The 16322-nt window shown below is 36.2% G+C and overlaps 1 protein-coding gene across 1 annotated transcript in view; it reads right to left on the reverse strand.

Moving 5' to 3' along the window:
- Nucleotides 1-16322, reverse strand: part of ncanb (neurocan b) — a 180377-nt gene that overhangs the window by 29550 nt on the left and 134505 nt on the right. Inside the window, exon 12 of the mRNA XM_016237416.1 lies at nt 15085-15198. Coding sequence (XP_016092902.1) covers nt 15085-15198 — 114 coding nt within the window. The remainder of the gene's footprint in view (nt 1-15084; nt 15199-16322) is intronic.

A 16322-nucleotide genomic window follows, 5' to 3' on the forward strand; every position in this document is an offset into this window, starting at 1 on the left:
AGTCACTTTGGAATAAATCACAGTAGGCCTATGTATCATGATAAAAAAAAAATGACTTTACAGTCTGGAAATACTTTAGGCTATAGCAAATTATTTCTCGGACCCCCTATCACTTGAACCGCTGGTCTACACAGAAGAAAGACCTGTCTAGACTCTGCCCCGGTACGAGTTGTGTCGAGCTATTCATTAGTCTGTTTGATGAGAAAAATATTAAATTGATAAAATGGGTTATTAATCCGTACAACTGCAGCAGTGGAGGACTATTATTCTGCTGCGTGATACTGCAGAAGAACTGATGACGGCACGGGTTGATCTTCGGCTGACCAATCAGCAGAAAGGGGCGTTTAATTCCCGCCCATGTGTAGAAATCGAATATTCAAGCTGTTTATTCATTTTTCCACCCATGAACGAAAAACGAAAATTTAAGCTGAATTCTTGTTTTTCGTTTTTTGGATAAAAACAAAAAAACAAAAAAGGAGCCGTTTTCTCATTTTTCTACTTTCAATATTAAATCAAAAAACGAATGATCGAATGATACACGGATTTATGCTCTGCTTTTGTTCTGATTTGTTTTGCTTTGCTCAGCTTTTGTTTTGTTTTGTTTTCCATTTTGCTTTGCTTCTGTTTTGCTTTGTTTTATTTAGGTTTTGCTTTTTGTTTTGCACTGCAAAATAAATTTCATTTTCTTTTTTGTTTTATATTGTTTTTCCCCTTTGCTCTGCTTTTTGTTTTGCTTTTTTATGTTGTTTTGCTTTGTTTTTGTTTTGCTTTTTGTTTTGCACTGCAAAATAAATATGAAAAACATTTTCTCCATTATGAAAGTTGACAAAAATGTTTTGTTTTCCTGTCCTACTTATATATATGATTGTTGCATTTTATTATTTACATTTAGCATTGCTTTCCCTGCTTGCACCGATCAGACCGGCAAGCCATTTCTGGGTCATGATTTACCAGTTGAGACTCTCAAAGAAAAAAGAAATGAAGGACTCCACTTGGCCGCTCTTCCATGGGTCTCTTTTTGCAAATATTTGCAGAAGGACCGGTTTAATGAGCATGGGATTTGAAAGCAAAGCCTGCGGTGAGCAATATCATCTGCCTTGAACACCGTCGGGCTGCTTTCTTCAAAGCATTGCAACTCCCACTAGGCTTTGGGGCGAAGGCTTTCAGGTGAAGGACCGGTGACAACCACCCATTCCCAGTCCGGGCTGGGTGCCAAGGTATGCCAACAGTGACTTGTAATGCCTCCAGCATCTCTATTCTTCCTGCGACTGGAGATAAGAGGGCAGGCTCTGCTGGAGCGCACCAATTTGGACGCGTTCCCACTGTATTACAATACACCGTCAACAGTTGTGAATGGATCCAGAAGCTTGTACGCAGTGTGGTTCTGGTCTCTTGGACTGATCAAATTGCAATGCTCAACGGAGTCTACTGCTTTCGCTTTCTATCTATCTATCTATCTATCTATCTATCGTTCAATTTGTCCATCCATCCATCCATCGTCTTGTCAATCTTTCTACCAAACATTCACAGTTGGTCTTGATAAATCTTGCTTTTTTAATTCACAATTTCTAATTCATACAGTATGAATATGTCAATTCAATTTAAATGTCAATTCAAGGATGAATGGTGCACAACCCTTACTAAAATGTAACATAATTAACATAAGAAGACTTTTGGGATGTCATGGGCAGTTTTTTACAGCTTTAAAGTTTGAAAAGCCTATTTAAGATATTTTATGGACCCACAGGAACCCTAAACGACCAGCATTGCTATGATCCAGACTAAACCTCTAGTAACCATCATCACCCAGCCTGGAAATTCAAGCTGCTCCTTGCTGCAGGGAGGCGTTCACAGAACAAAATGTATTTGCAAACAAAGTTTTAGGAATTCTGTGCACTTTTAGTGCCAAACTTCAACAATTGCTTTGCTGAAACAAGACTAGGAATGTTGCCAAGTGCGGCCAAGTCTTCCTATAATGTCTTCCTCTTTTTCCAGCTGCCTCACTAACACCAGCACTCCACAGCCTTTATTCATATTCCTCCAGCAGAAGGGAGCGATTTCCACTGGCTCACAGCCCTGATTGGTAACCTAAAACAAAAAAAAACAAACAAAAAAAATCCTCATGCTGTGCCTCTCTGATGCATGAAGATTGAAGCTTGATGAATACTTCATTCTCCCCTCGAGTGCATCTGCCACAGATTATTAGGTGGCGTATGCATGTGGATCTGTTCCATAAAACTCTCCAGAACAACTTCGATAATGTTCATTATTTAATCCAATGTGGAAATAATGTGGACTTGTGCCATAACACTCTGCAGAACAATTTCGATAGTGTTAATAATTTAATCTAAAAAATATTAGTCTTACTAGAAGTGCTGTAAATTACTTTTTGGAATGACTCAAAACCTGCCCTACAAAGACAGCATTGAGACTGTTCTCAAACAGCAAACTAACATCTGAGAACTGCTTATGAAGTTAAATATGACCTTAAACCTCATTAACATGCTTTCGCTGCCCCGCCTTCAACTTCCTGTTTTCCATATATGGAATAATCAACTTCAACTTCCTGTTTTCAGCAGTTGTGAGTGGGGTGGCCACCCTTAGCTCCGCCCCTGCGTTAAATATTTTTAACATGTTAAACTGAAAAAAATGTAACTGCCCGCATAAATTTTGACAGCACTAATTAATATATGTGACCCTGGACCACAAAACCAGTTTTAAGTGTCAATTTTTCGAAATTGAGATTTATACATCATCTGAAAGCTTTCATTGATGCATGGTTTGTTAGGATCGGACAATATTTAGCAGAGATTCAACTATTTGAAAATCTGGAATCTGCGGGTGCAAAAAAATCTAAATATTGAGAAAATTGCCTTTAAAGTTGTAGTTTGTATATGTATATGGTTTCTGAGTCACATTCAGAAAAAAAAAAACCTTGATAAAAAAAGACAAGCTAGCAATTTGTACCTTTGCTCAACCACCCGTGTTTAGTAATCTTCACCACACACTCCTGTTGATGTGATGTTATCATTAAGAAATCTTCATTAGTGCAAACACTATCTAAAGACCCAGAAGACTGTGATTAATTTGGCTGTGCTCAATATTAGTTGATGCAGGACCTCAGTGGTACAACTCACTGTCTGTCTTGATTACTTTCAGATCTGCCTGCTTCCAGCTCAAACTAGATGGCATGTAACATGCCCACCACTCTTTTCAGTTGTCAATCAATCTCCTCTTGAAAAACTTCTCTCAAGATAAAAGAAAATTCGGACTGGTGCATTGTTTAACCTTGTTACAAACATGCAAGCTCCTATAGTCATTTTCTCCGGTAGGCAAACTTAGGCACAGACATTAATCAGAGCTTGATGGGAAAATTCCACCGACATGTGGAGTAAAAATATCTGGCTACCATTTAACTATTTCACAATATGCTGTATCGATTAATTATTTTAGACTAATCTCATACTGAGAGGTACAGTGTTGGGTGCAATCTCCTGCTTCTTCTGTTTTCTTAGAAAATATGTGTTTTATGTCCTCAATAAGAGTCAACACAGCCAGATACAAAAATAACCTGTCAAATATTTATTATAAATATTGACCAATCCAGCATTCCAGCCTGAAAGAATGGATTGAGACTACATGATGGTTTCAAACTGTGAAACCTGATAGTTTTCAGATGCATCTATTGAATTCACCACAGTCTAAAAGAACGTCTTACAGAGGTAACAAAACTATGTTTTGTTTATTAACTGTATTAAATGAAGTACACTGATAAAAAAAAACTAAGTAAATTCTATATTTGTACTCAACACAAGCTTGTAGAAATAAAAGCATAAAACCTACTCAACTTTTCTGATACTGGTGTTTCCATCATGCACTGGGGCATGAATAATTAATAAGGCTTTTCCCCAGCTGTATTTACACAGTTTTATCAATGCTTTTGTTGCTAGGTTTAGTAACGTGCAATATTGCTACATTTGGAGTTAATTTTGTACTCAAAATGTCATATTTATATTTGTATATTTGTGTATTGTGTACCAAGTATTGATAATTACTAATTATGTAGATATAGTGTCTACATGATATCTATTGTTTTATTTACTTAGATGTTTCTGAGTAACACATACACTTGGTTTGCATGGTTTAATGAAGTGCTATATTGAGTAAAAATCAAAGTATTGCCTGTAAACTGTACAAAGCAGTAGCAGTAAAATAGCACAGTTGAAGCACAGAAAATTTATTAAAATATTTTCCAAAAAACTTTTACTCATTCAATTTAACAAACAAACAAACAAAAACAACAACAACAAAACTCTTAAATTAAACAAAAAAAAAAGTCACTGCTTGAAGTCAAATAAATAAATTATAAATTAATAAATTAATTAATCAATTTATATATATATATATATATATATATATAATTTTAGATTAAACCTATTTAATTTCAGGCAAAAAGAGTTGGAATTAGCACGTTTTCAAAAATAAGTTCTGTTTATTTTCACATTCTCCATTAAAATACCTTGACAATAAAATGACTGGGCTACTACAGCCGTTTGAAGGCGGCAGAGTCATCAGAGTTCATTTTAGAAAAATCGAGTTAAAGTTTTCTGAAGATTCCAAAGCAAAATCAGCAAGCAATATTGCATATTTTCCTCCAATTCTTTTCTTAATAATAATTACTACATTATTAATCACAATATAGCTATTTTTATTTTATCTTTGTTAATAAAAAAATATCAACAAAGATGCAAATAAACAGTAGTTTAACCAAGAGCAGCGAGTGATTCCGTCTTTTCTTTTAATGTTTGATTAACATTGAGACAGATCTATATTAAGACCCACTCTAATGCATGGATCAAATACAATGTTACACATCAGATTTTTCCACGACCATTAACTAAACGTTCATGTAAGACATAACAAATTATGTTTGTGTGAATCTCGCCAAGACATATTTCGCAGTAATGTACTTTATAGGGAGATTGTTGTTTGAAAATCATATTTCACTGGTTTGGACTCATGCCATTGAGAATTCGATATGAATATTCACAAAGCTGGAATGCTGCGCTTTTGCAACAACAGACCTACAACTTGTGGTGAGAAGCAGTAGCAGTCATCCAGAAGTGAGCAGAGAAAAAGATACTCCTCTCATAAAATGTACAAATAAAGATCATTTTAAATATTTATTACTATTTGGAGCATTGGGATCGCTAGAAGAGGGCTTAATGAAAATTTTTCACTTTTTTTGCCTATAGCTCAAAATTAGACCGTGCACATTGCGACTCATTTTGCCAGCACAGGTCACATATAAAGAAAACAGTACATTTATAATCTTTATTGTACATTTATGTATATCTTTACAGATATTTTTCTAATAAACAAACAAACTAATGAATGAAAGAATGAAATCATTCAATTTTACAAAAAATCTCTTATAAACGTAAAAAGTTGCCCGTGAAGTCACTGCTCCTTGACACTGAAACAAACAAACAAATAACAACCCCGGGTGAAAGTGTGTTGTGAACTCTGAAATAATTATATCGTAATAACAGTAAGGCTGTTTGAAAAACACAACAACATTGGCTGAGATGTTTGCAGCATCACGCTAGACCGAGGACAAACTCCGACTACGACAACAAAATGATTTTGTGGTGGGCCTAAGTTAATAAGCATCAGGCATGACTCCGGCTCATAAATCTTCCCCACACATTTGACTTAACAAATACTTCACAGTCAGGCAGATACGGTGGGAATTGCTCGCACTCACTAAATTATGAGCAGGAAGGGAGAGATATATGCAGAAATTGTGTGTGCGTGGAGCTCGGGGGTTTTCGCAGGCGGTTTCCTGAAATGTGACTTGCGAGCCACGGGCAGCATTAATGTGCCTTCATCCTCGCTCGGGGCTCTGCACCTTTATCGAAAGGCACTTTCTGTTCTCTCCGAACAAATATTTGCGTCACGGATTGGGATTTCAAAAGAAACGATATAGAACTGAACAAGCGCGCGATATTAACATACGCAAGTGGCATGAAATACGTTTTGAAGTGCATTCTGCAGCGCTGGGATTAATTAAGCATGTCACACACTAATCAGCTTTTTATTCAATTCGCAAATGATTTGCTCCACGTGAAGAATAGAGGACGTTTGGAGCACGCCATGCATGCTTATGAATTTCCTCTGTTCGGTTTCTCGACTTTAACAAAGCCAATTGAGCAGAAATTGCCAGGTACACGTACTCAGCAAGATCTGACATGAGTAGATTGAGAGGGAACGACCTGCAGGGAAGCTTACGAACCCTAATTACAGGTGCTAAATATAAAAGCTACATTTCTTCAGAGCCAGCGGTGCATGGAAATTTAGCGATGTTAAAGACAACTGAGGATTATTTTCTCACAAAAACACATTAGGGATTGCTGCTTTAATGCAATGCTTTAATGTGTTTAGAAATGCTTTTACCTCAATTTGAGCATCCGTAAGAGTTGCAATTGGCATAATAGATTAATTGGCTCAGCTGGTCTGTTGATACACACATTACGGTGCGTATGGAACAGCTGGCCTCTGAACCTGACCGGTTTGGCGGTGTTGTAGGTGTATTGACAACGCTAGTGGTCGCCATGGAAACTGGAGATTTCTGGTGGAGGCAGGTGAGCTTCAAAGGACTGATGTGGTTGCGATGAGAACAGGCAGTCTTTGAATCACATTACACCTAGCGTTAATTTTGTCAGCTATTTTCAATTTTAGTCTTAGTCCCGTGTTAAATGTCCTTGCTAGTTTTGATCATATTTAGTCAACCTTATCCTGTTTAGTTTTAGTCGACTAAAAGTCTCAACATTTTAGTCTAGTTTTAGTCAAAGAAAACCTAAAGTATTTTAGTCTAGTTTTAATTAGTTTGACATTTTAGCAATAAGATTATTATTAATTAACCGTACAGCAGTATTAATTTTGGCAGTCATTTTTTATTTAGTCTTAGTCTTACTCAAATGTACATTTTAGTTATCATATTTAGTCAACCTGGTCCTGTTTTTGTTTCATCAAGTTTAAGTCCATGAAATGTATGAGCATTTTAGTAAGATTTTAGTCAAATCTCACATTTTCGTCATTCTTTATAATGGTAGAACTGATCAAAATTATTTTTACTCAAATTTATAATCGTAATTATTGTTGTCATTTAAGTAATTTACTTTTGCATTTCAGGCATTGCACTTTCACCAGTAAGCACAAATCAATCAAATGTGGACTCATGGTGTATTTTACCTCATCTAGTGTACTGATTTATTATAGGCTATTTATTATATAAATTAGTACCAAAGACTTATGCAATCACTCTGTCTACATTATGAAAACTGCTAAAACAAACGAAAAATATTATAACAGTGAAATTCCAAGTAATTCCACTATAATTCCAAAAGATTGTGGGTTTGATTCCCAGAGAACACACATACTGGTAAAAAAAATGTATAGCCTGAATGCACTGTAAGTCGCTTTGGATAAAAGCGTCTGCTAAATGCATAAATTATATTATATTATAAATTATAATTCCAAATGGCAATAGCCTATTTATCTATTAAAACAACAGCGGTTGAGTAAGTGCATTTATACAGCAATCACAGTCACAAACAATATAGTCTAGATCTCAACACAGAGAACAGAGACCGGCTGAGTGACACTTTCATTTAGATCGCTAAACTCCAGCTTGTTTGTCTGTGTTTTCAGATCATCGGCGGTGGCGCTTCTGCAATGAGGAGTGAGCGCGTGCGCATGGTTTCCAGATTGCTTAAAACAAGCAAAACACCGGGCAGAAAATGTATCCTTGTAACAGCGAAGCTCTGATTTGGGGATTTGAACTCTTTTGAAGCTCGCATGTAGAGCAGTCCGCAATAACGTTTTGTCTCCTTTTTTGACTAAAATAAAGAGGTTTTTGTTAAAGTTTTTATTTGTTTGAATACATTTTAGTCTCATCTTATTTCGTCACCGAAATTGCATGTTGACATAGTCATAGTTAGCATTTATTGACCTTATTGTCGTCTTGTCTTAGTCATGGAAAAAAAGCTTGTCAACGAACATTTTTCGCCATAGTCTTCGTTAACGAAATTAGCACTAATTACACCAGAGACTGGGCGAGCAAACAAATTAACCTGACACAGGCTTCAGTGCCTCTTTGATCATTCTTATTGAAGGGGTGTGTGAGGGAGCACATTAACCACTGATCACGCACAAAAACATCCAGATTGGTGCTCTCAAGGTGCAATTTAAAAATGCCAATCCAGGTGAGAAATAATAACCATATTCAAGTTGAACAGAAATCGTGACATGGTAGTGATGCAACCATGCAAAAATTTAAAATATATGCATTAGTACATTTCCAAACATACATATAGTACTGTATGTGCCCACATTCTCCACCACATTTCCCTATTCATTTTCATTAGGAATTAAACAAAAAATCTTCAAGAATTCATAAAATATAAGAGCCAAACCAACTAGCTCTAAAAAAGAATCACAAGATTACAAACGCTGATTTGAAGAAAAAAACTAAACAAAACAAGATTTCCCATTAAGCACTGCAAATGATATTGTATAATTGACTATTGTAATAAAACTACTAATTTAAAGTTGTTGATAATAGAAATAAAAGCAATATTAAAATAATGTATTGTGTATAATGTATTGCATAGAATAATATTTATTATAAATTAATATTTATTTATTTTTAATAAAATAAATTAAGCACTTCCACATAAGAACTGAACTGGTTTTTAATTTATTATTTGAATATTACATTATAAAATAATATATTAGGTTTTAATTACAAGTCAGTTCTTCTGGAAAAAAAAGAATGGCATTTGTACTTCCAAAAGGAAAAACAAGTTACATATAATAATTTATAATAGTTATATAATAATAATAATAATAATAACAATAATAATAATAAATTAAACATATTTATATATTTATTTCCCATGAAGAATTGCAAATTATATAATTGAATTAAAAACTGTAAAAACATAAAACCATTGACTACAATAGTTGATTTTAAGTATAATAATAATAATAATAATTAATAAATATTTATTTATTTTCCATGAAGAATTGCAAATTATATAATTGAATTAAAAACTGTAAAAACAAAACAACTGATTCAAAATGGTTTATTTTAAGTATAATAATAATAATAATTTTAACATATTTATTTATTGATTTATTTCCCATGAAGAATTAAAAATAAATAATTGAATTATAAACTGCAAAAACATAAAACCATTGATTTAAAATTGTTGATTGTAAGTATAAAAATAATGTATATTCACTAAGGTATTAAAGTATTTAAACTTTTTAAGCCATCATTGGAAAATTATAAAAAAATCTGTTCTTCTGGAAGAAAATCCTTGGGATTTTCACATCTGGACCCCAACTGTTATGCTCTATAATCCTTTGCCACAAACTGTAACCAATCAGAATCAAGCATTTAATGAAGCACTGGTACAAAATAAAATATAAATCAAAGACTTCAGACACACTGACAGTAGTCCTGAATGTTAATGTAATAGTTCACCCAAAAATGAACATCCTGTCACCACCAGAAGGGCAGCCATGGACCCATTCCAGTCTACTGCTCCCACTCCTCCGGCCCACTTTACAAGACATAAAGTGTGTGTCTGATGGGAGGGCTTCCCCCCCACCCCTCCGGTGTCTTTGGGGGCTGCATTCGGAGGGGAGGATTCGGGTGAAGGTGTGTTTCGCTCCACCAGACCGATTGCAAGTTCGAGCGCATTCAACCCACTGCTTCCTCTATTTTCTCACTCCCGTTTCCCTCTCAGACTCACTTTCTCTCTAGCACGGCAGGGACAGGATTGATCGCCCATGCTTCATTGCCCTACAGCTGAACGCTTGGTTGTAAGGCCATAGGATGGTATAGCAAATACATTCAGGCAGGAGAAAGTGATCATGCTGCGGAGGTCTGACACCGCTTGGATTACACCAGGATTAAATGTGCTGCGTCTCAGTACAGGTGCAGCTTGTTTAGTTTGACAAGACTCACCTGGGCTATCTGCACCCATTGCCATCAGCGTAAATGCCTGGACCTGAACTTGTTTGTGGTTTACTCAGCTAGTTAAGTATCAATATGCCATCATATATAAACATATATATATATATACAGTATCTCACAGAAGTGAGTACACCCCTCACATTTTTGTAAATATTTTATTATATCTTTTCATGTGACAACACTGAAGAAATGACACTTTGCTACAATGTAAAGTAGTGAGTGTACTATGGCAAGCCGTTTTGACTTTTATTCATTCTCAGGATATGAATTCTTGATATCAACAATTACATTTTCACTAGTTAAAATGTTAATTCTTGATATCAGGAATTAGATTTCTACTAGTAACAAATGCTATTTTTGATATCAGCAACTACATTTCCACTAGTAACAATGTTAATTCTTGATATCAACAATTACTTTTCAACTAGTAAAAACTATAATTCTTGATATCTGTAATTGTATTTTCACTAGTTAAATGTCACCATAGGCTGCCATTCAAAATCAATTGTTGATATCAAGAACTGATTTCTTACTAGTTGAAATTCCAATTTCACATATCAGATAATTAACCATTTTCTCTCCCCGGCGTCATGTGACTCATTAGTGTTATAAGGTCTCAGGTGTGAACGGGGAGCAGGTGTGTTAAATTTGGTGTTATCGCTCTCACTCTCTCATACTGGTCACTGGAAGTTCAACATGGCACCTCTTGGCAAAGAGCTCTATGAGGATCTAAAAAAAATAATTGTTGCTCTACATAAAGATGGCGTAGGCTATAAGAAGATTGTCAAGACCCTGAAACTGAGCTGCAGCACGGTGGCCAAGACCATACAGCCCTTTAACAGGACAGGTTCCACTCAGAACAGGCCTCGCCATGGTCGACCAAAGAAGTTGAGTGCACGTGCTCAGCGTCATATCCAGAGGTTGTGTTTGGGAAATAGACGTATGAGTGCTGCCAGCATTGCTGCAGAGGTTGAAGGGGTGGGGGGTCAGCCTGTCAGTGCTCAGACCATACGCCGCACACTGCATCAAATTGGTCTGCATGGCTGTCGTCCCAGAAGGAAGCCTCTTCTAAAGATGATGCTCAAGAAAGCCCGCAAACAGTTTGCTGAAGACAAGCAGACTAAAGACATGGACTACTGGAACCATGTCCTGTGGTCTGAGGAGATCAAGATAAACTTATTTGGTTCAGATGGTGTCAAGCGTGTGTGGCGGCAACCAGGTGAGGAGTACAAAGACAAGTGTGTCTTGCCTACAATCAAGCATGGTGGTGGGAGTGTCATGGTCTGGGCCTGCATGAGTGCTGCCGGCACTGGGGAGCTACAGTTCATTGAGGGAACCATAAATGCCAACATGTACTGTGACATACTGAAGCAGAGCACGATCCCCTCCCTTCGGAGACTGGGCCGCAGGGGTGCGATTTGTGAAAAAAGCAGAGGAGGGGATGCTTTTGAAAACTTTTCTCTCTCTCCATAAGTGGAAGGTAAGGGTAAGGCTGTAGCCTAAGTAATCTAATGTTAGTGTAATCTGTTAATAATGCACATCATAAACCCGTCTTTTTAGGCAAGTAGGACTACCATATAATGGGTGACATGTCATGAAATGTTTTTAATACGACGGGAACTGTATTTAACTTGATCACAATTAATCTATTACAAACATTGTAAGTTAGGCCTATTAATTGTAATGATTTCATTTCCACGGTTTTTCAAGCACTGAATAAATTATATAGAGAAAGCGAGCAAAGAACAAAGTATCAACGGAGCTTTTTGAAACTCCGAATCAGTTAAACCATTGAGTCGCAAAATAATTCACTGTTTGAAAGTGCTCTATTCGGATCGCGGATCGCAAATCATTTGATTCGGGACTTCAAAGCGCATATCGCGAATCATTTGAGTAAGATCGGGACCTCGAAGCGAGATCGCAGGATGTTTTTATCCCCACTGGGGATAAAAATAATTCAGCAGAGGCAGGGATGCATAAACCAGAGGGGGGGGGGGAAATCCCCCATCCCCCTCAGCAAATCATACCCTGTATATATATATATTAAGGATACTCCGGATCTTCGGTATCGGCCGATAATCACAATTTAAGACTCGATCGGTACTCACTACACTTGGCCGATCTCACGAACCGATCGCAATTTGATGACGAAGTACATGATGCGTGGGGACATCAATGATTTGGCGCCACAGTCATGTCATCGCTGGTGTGGAAATGCTATGACGTTTCGAGAAACAATGAAAAATTCGCTATTTGCCGTGTATGTTTGGGGGAAATCCCCCATCCCCCTCAGCAAATCATACCCTGTATATATATATATTAAGGATACTCCGGATCTTCGGTATCGGCCGATAATCACAATTTAAGACTCGATCGGTACTCACTACACTTGGCCGATCTCACGAACCGATCGCAATTTGATGACGAAGTACATGATGCGTGGGGACATCAATGATTTGGCGCCACAGTCATGTCATCGCTGGTGTGGAAATGCTATGACGTTTCGAGAAACAATGAAAAATTCGCTATTTGCCGTGTATGTTTTGCATGATGATATGATAAATAGATTGTTCATTTTTAACAGCCGATTCAGTGACGTTAGAACTGATCTGCACCTCACTGCACACGTCTGCGGCGTGTTAAGGCTCCACGGCTACCGGAGCTGATCGCGGCCGCTCTAGTCAGTGCTTGTGTTTATGAGCCAGCCGTGGCACATTTCTGAAGCGGCTCTCCGCGCTGTTTGGCTAAAAATAGTCTTTTGTGAGTTGTCACAGCGTGGAGGACGGAACAAAACCTCGTTGGAGCCATAAGGGATAACGGTAACATTATACGCTGATCATGGGCTGCTTTTAAATGTACATTTAACATTATTTATAAAACAAAATATCTTCTTTGGCCATATTAGCCTACTCAATAGCATTAACACAGGCTTTACTCCTTTCAAACTTTATCTTAAATGTCACTGTTTCTGTCACTGCAACTTCCCGATCAGGCGAACGAACACACACACATGGAATCGTCTGCCTCATGAAAAAAATTTATTTAAAAAAATGTAGTTAATATTTGCACCATTTATGACTTATTTTATCCACCCGTGACCCACCCGCAAATAATCAGAATGCAATTTTTATTACCCGACCCGCGGATTATCCGCAGTGCCCGTGGATATAGGCAAAGCAAAATATGTTTGCTGCATAAATCAGACGGACTTACTGAAAATGCTAATTAATTCTCTGCCAGCAGGAGGTGCTTTAAAGTGGGAGAAACTGAGCTTTCCCCAGTAACGGCTGTACACACAGCAGCGCTGAGCTCACAAACGCTGCTTTATCAGGCATATAGCATGCAAGATTAAATGAAAATGACATCGAAAATTTTCTAAAGATAGTCTTCCTTCAGAAATACAGTGATATAAAAACACCGCGCCTCGTTTTGATATTTAAACGTGCTCATGTTTATTCATCGAAGCCTTTTGGAAAATCCGTCAGCTTTGATATTGTGGCGAGCGCCACAAATAAATAAATGTATGGGAAACACATCCCACAACACAACCACCTGAGCCCAACTTCAGTCTACTCATCGCCTTAACTTTAACTGCGTTTATAGCAGGTGCCATAGCCAGACTGCTAAGCAAACACACACCGGAAGTTAATTTCGGGCCAGGCGCGTGCGCCCGATGAAACCGTCTATATAAAGCTTGAAGCATCAGAATCGATATCGGCCGATCACCAAGAAATCGGTACTCAGTATCGGCTGCAAAAATCCTGATCGGAGCATCCCTAATATTTATATATATATATATATCACGATTAATCGCATCCAAAATAAAAGTTTTTGTTTACATAATATGTGTTTGTACTGTGTATATTTATTATGTATATATAAATACACACCCACATGCATGTATATATTTAGGAAAATTTGTTCCGTTTATATATTAAATATATTTATACATGATATAAATTATATGAATATAAATATATACATGTAAATTCATGTAAATATTTTCAAAATATATGCTGTGTATATGCTAATTTGTACTAACATCACTCTGTGGAAACTTCTATCCAACCTTCATCCATTCATCCCTTTATTCATCCATCCATCCCTTCATTCATCCAACCATCTCTTAATTTATCCATTCATCTATCCATCCATCTATCCATCCATTCATCCATCAATCCCTTCATCCTTTCATTCATTCATCCATCCATCCATCCATCCATCCATCGCATCATCCTTTCATTCATTCATCCCTTCATATATCAAAATAAGGTTTTTTTGGCAACTAAAAAACAAAATTAAAGTATTAAAATGACAAACTAAAACTGAAATAAAAATGACTAAAATGACAAAAGCACATAAAAAGAAATGAAACAAACTAAACAACTAAAATTAAAATGTTTAAAAAGATTTGTTTAAAAAGATGCCGCTTATTCCAGATCACAACCAGATCAGGAACTTCCCCCACGTCCATAATTTCTTTTATGCCATATATTTCATCATTTGCATGCAAGTGCACATATGTGCTATTTTAACTAACATCACTCTGTGGAAACTTCTATCCAACCTTCATCCATTCATCCCTTTATTCATCCATCCATCCCTTCATTCATCCAACCATCTCTTAATTTATCCATTCATCTATCCATCCATCTATCCATCCATTCATCCATCAATCCCTTCATCCTTTCATTCATTCATCCATCCATCCATCCATCCATCCATCGCATCATCCTTTCATTCATTCATCCCTTCATATTTTAAAATAAGGTTTTTTTGGCAACTAAAAAACAAAATTAAAGTATTAAAATGACAAACTAAAACTGAAATAAAAATGACTAAAATGACAAAAGCACATAAAAAGAAATGAAACAAACTAAACAACTAAAATTAAAATGTTTAAAAAGATTTGTTTAAAAAGATGCCGCTTATTCCAGATCACAACCAGATCAGGAACTTCCCCCACGTCCATAATTTCTTTTATGCCATATATTTCATCATTTGCATGCAAGTGCACATATGTGCTATTTTATTACCTTTCTCACAGGTTGCTCCACCATAGCTGGGCAGACACAGGCATACGAAAGAGTTGATTTCATCAATGCAGGTGCCTCCATTCTGACATGGATTGGACTGACAATCATCAATATCTGTGATAACAAACATACAGAGATATTATGAAATTCAGAAACAACAGTTTTGCTTTATTTTACCATTTCATTAGAACTGAGAAAGTACCGCAGGTGCTATAAAACGGCACACCAGAAAGTTGCGATTTTGTTCTCATTATTTTTCTATTTTCAAAACTAACATATGTCCTAACATTGCTATATTTCCAATTACTGAAGTAAAAAGTCTTGCTGGCGTTTCTGAAATGAACGACAAATCACTATAATAATGAGTTGGACCCTTTTTACAAACACGTTTGTGCAAAAAAGAATTCGGACCAGCTGTGAATATCCAGTCTTTGTGTTCACGGGGGGAATTAGTCAACCGCTTGTGTTGAAAATGTATTTGCTGAGCCTTTCTTCAAGATGTTATTTCAAGAACTGACCATACAGCTACAGTTTAACCTATAGGCATATTATTTCTCTCGTGGTTACCATACAAAGCACATTTACATAAACATCACTGGCATATGTCCAGATATTTCAGCATGACAGCTGTGATGGTAAACTTGACATTTCGTAATGTCATTTTGCAAGTTAATGCGCTATAAAAGTTAACTGTGAAAAAGCAGTGTGCAAAATACATAATGACTTGGGCATCAGCTTTTTATTAGAAATCTCTGGTCTCCGATCTGTTGAGGTTCATCTTGTGCAAATCAAATTGTTTTTGGTGGCCCTAAGCCAAATGTCACTTACTGTAGCTTGTAGATTTTAAAAACACTAGTTTTATGTGATATATTTCTGATCTAAAATGCAACATAAATAACTACAGTATTTCTGTTTGTTGTGATTTTTCATGTGACTATGATCTTAATCCTGATTCCTGTTGCTATGGTTACTATCTATTAACCACCAGGTAAAAATAACATATTTACTGCACTGTTTGTGGTAACTAAAACATAGAAAAAGAAATGTAAAGATTTATTTAAATGTTATTTAACTATTTATTTATTATGCAATACATACTTTAAAAACAACATCATATAATAAACATTAGAATATAATAAAGAATAATAACTAAATAACTAAACAAAATAATAACTAACTAAAACAAAAATAAATACATAAATGGACATAAAATACTGTTTTGAGTTATAATATACAGT

Source organism: Sinocyclocheilus grahami, unplaced genomic scaffold (genome assembly GCF_001515645.1).
Source record: "Sinocyclocheilus grahami isolate Dianchi unplaced genomic scaffold, SAMN03320097.WGS_v1.1 scaffold514.1, whole genome shotgun sequence".
Lineage (NCBI taxonomy): Eukaryota > Metazoa > Chordata > Actinopteri > Cypriniformes > Cyprinidae > Sinocyclocheilus > Sinocyclocheilus grahami.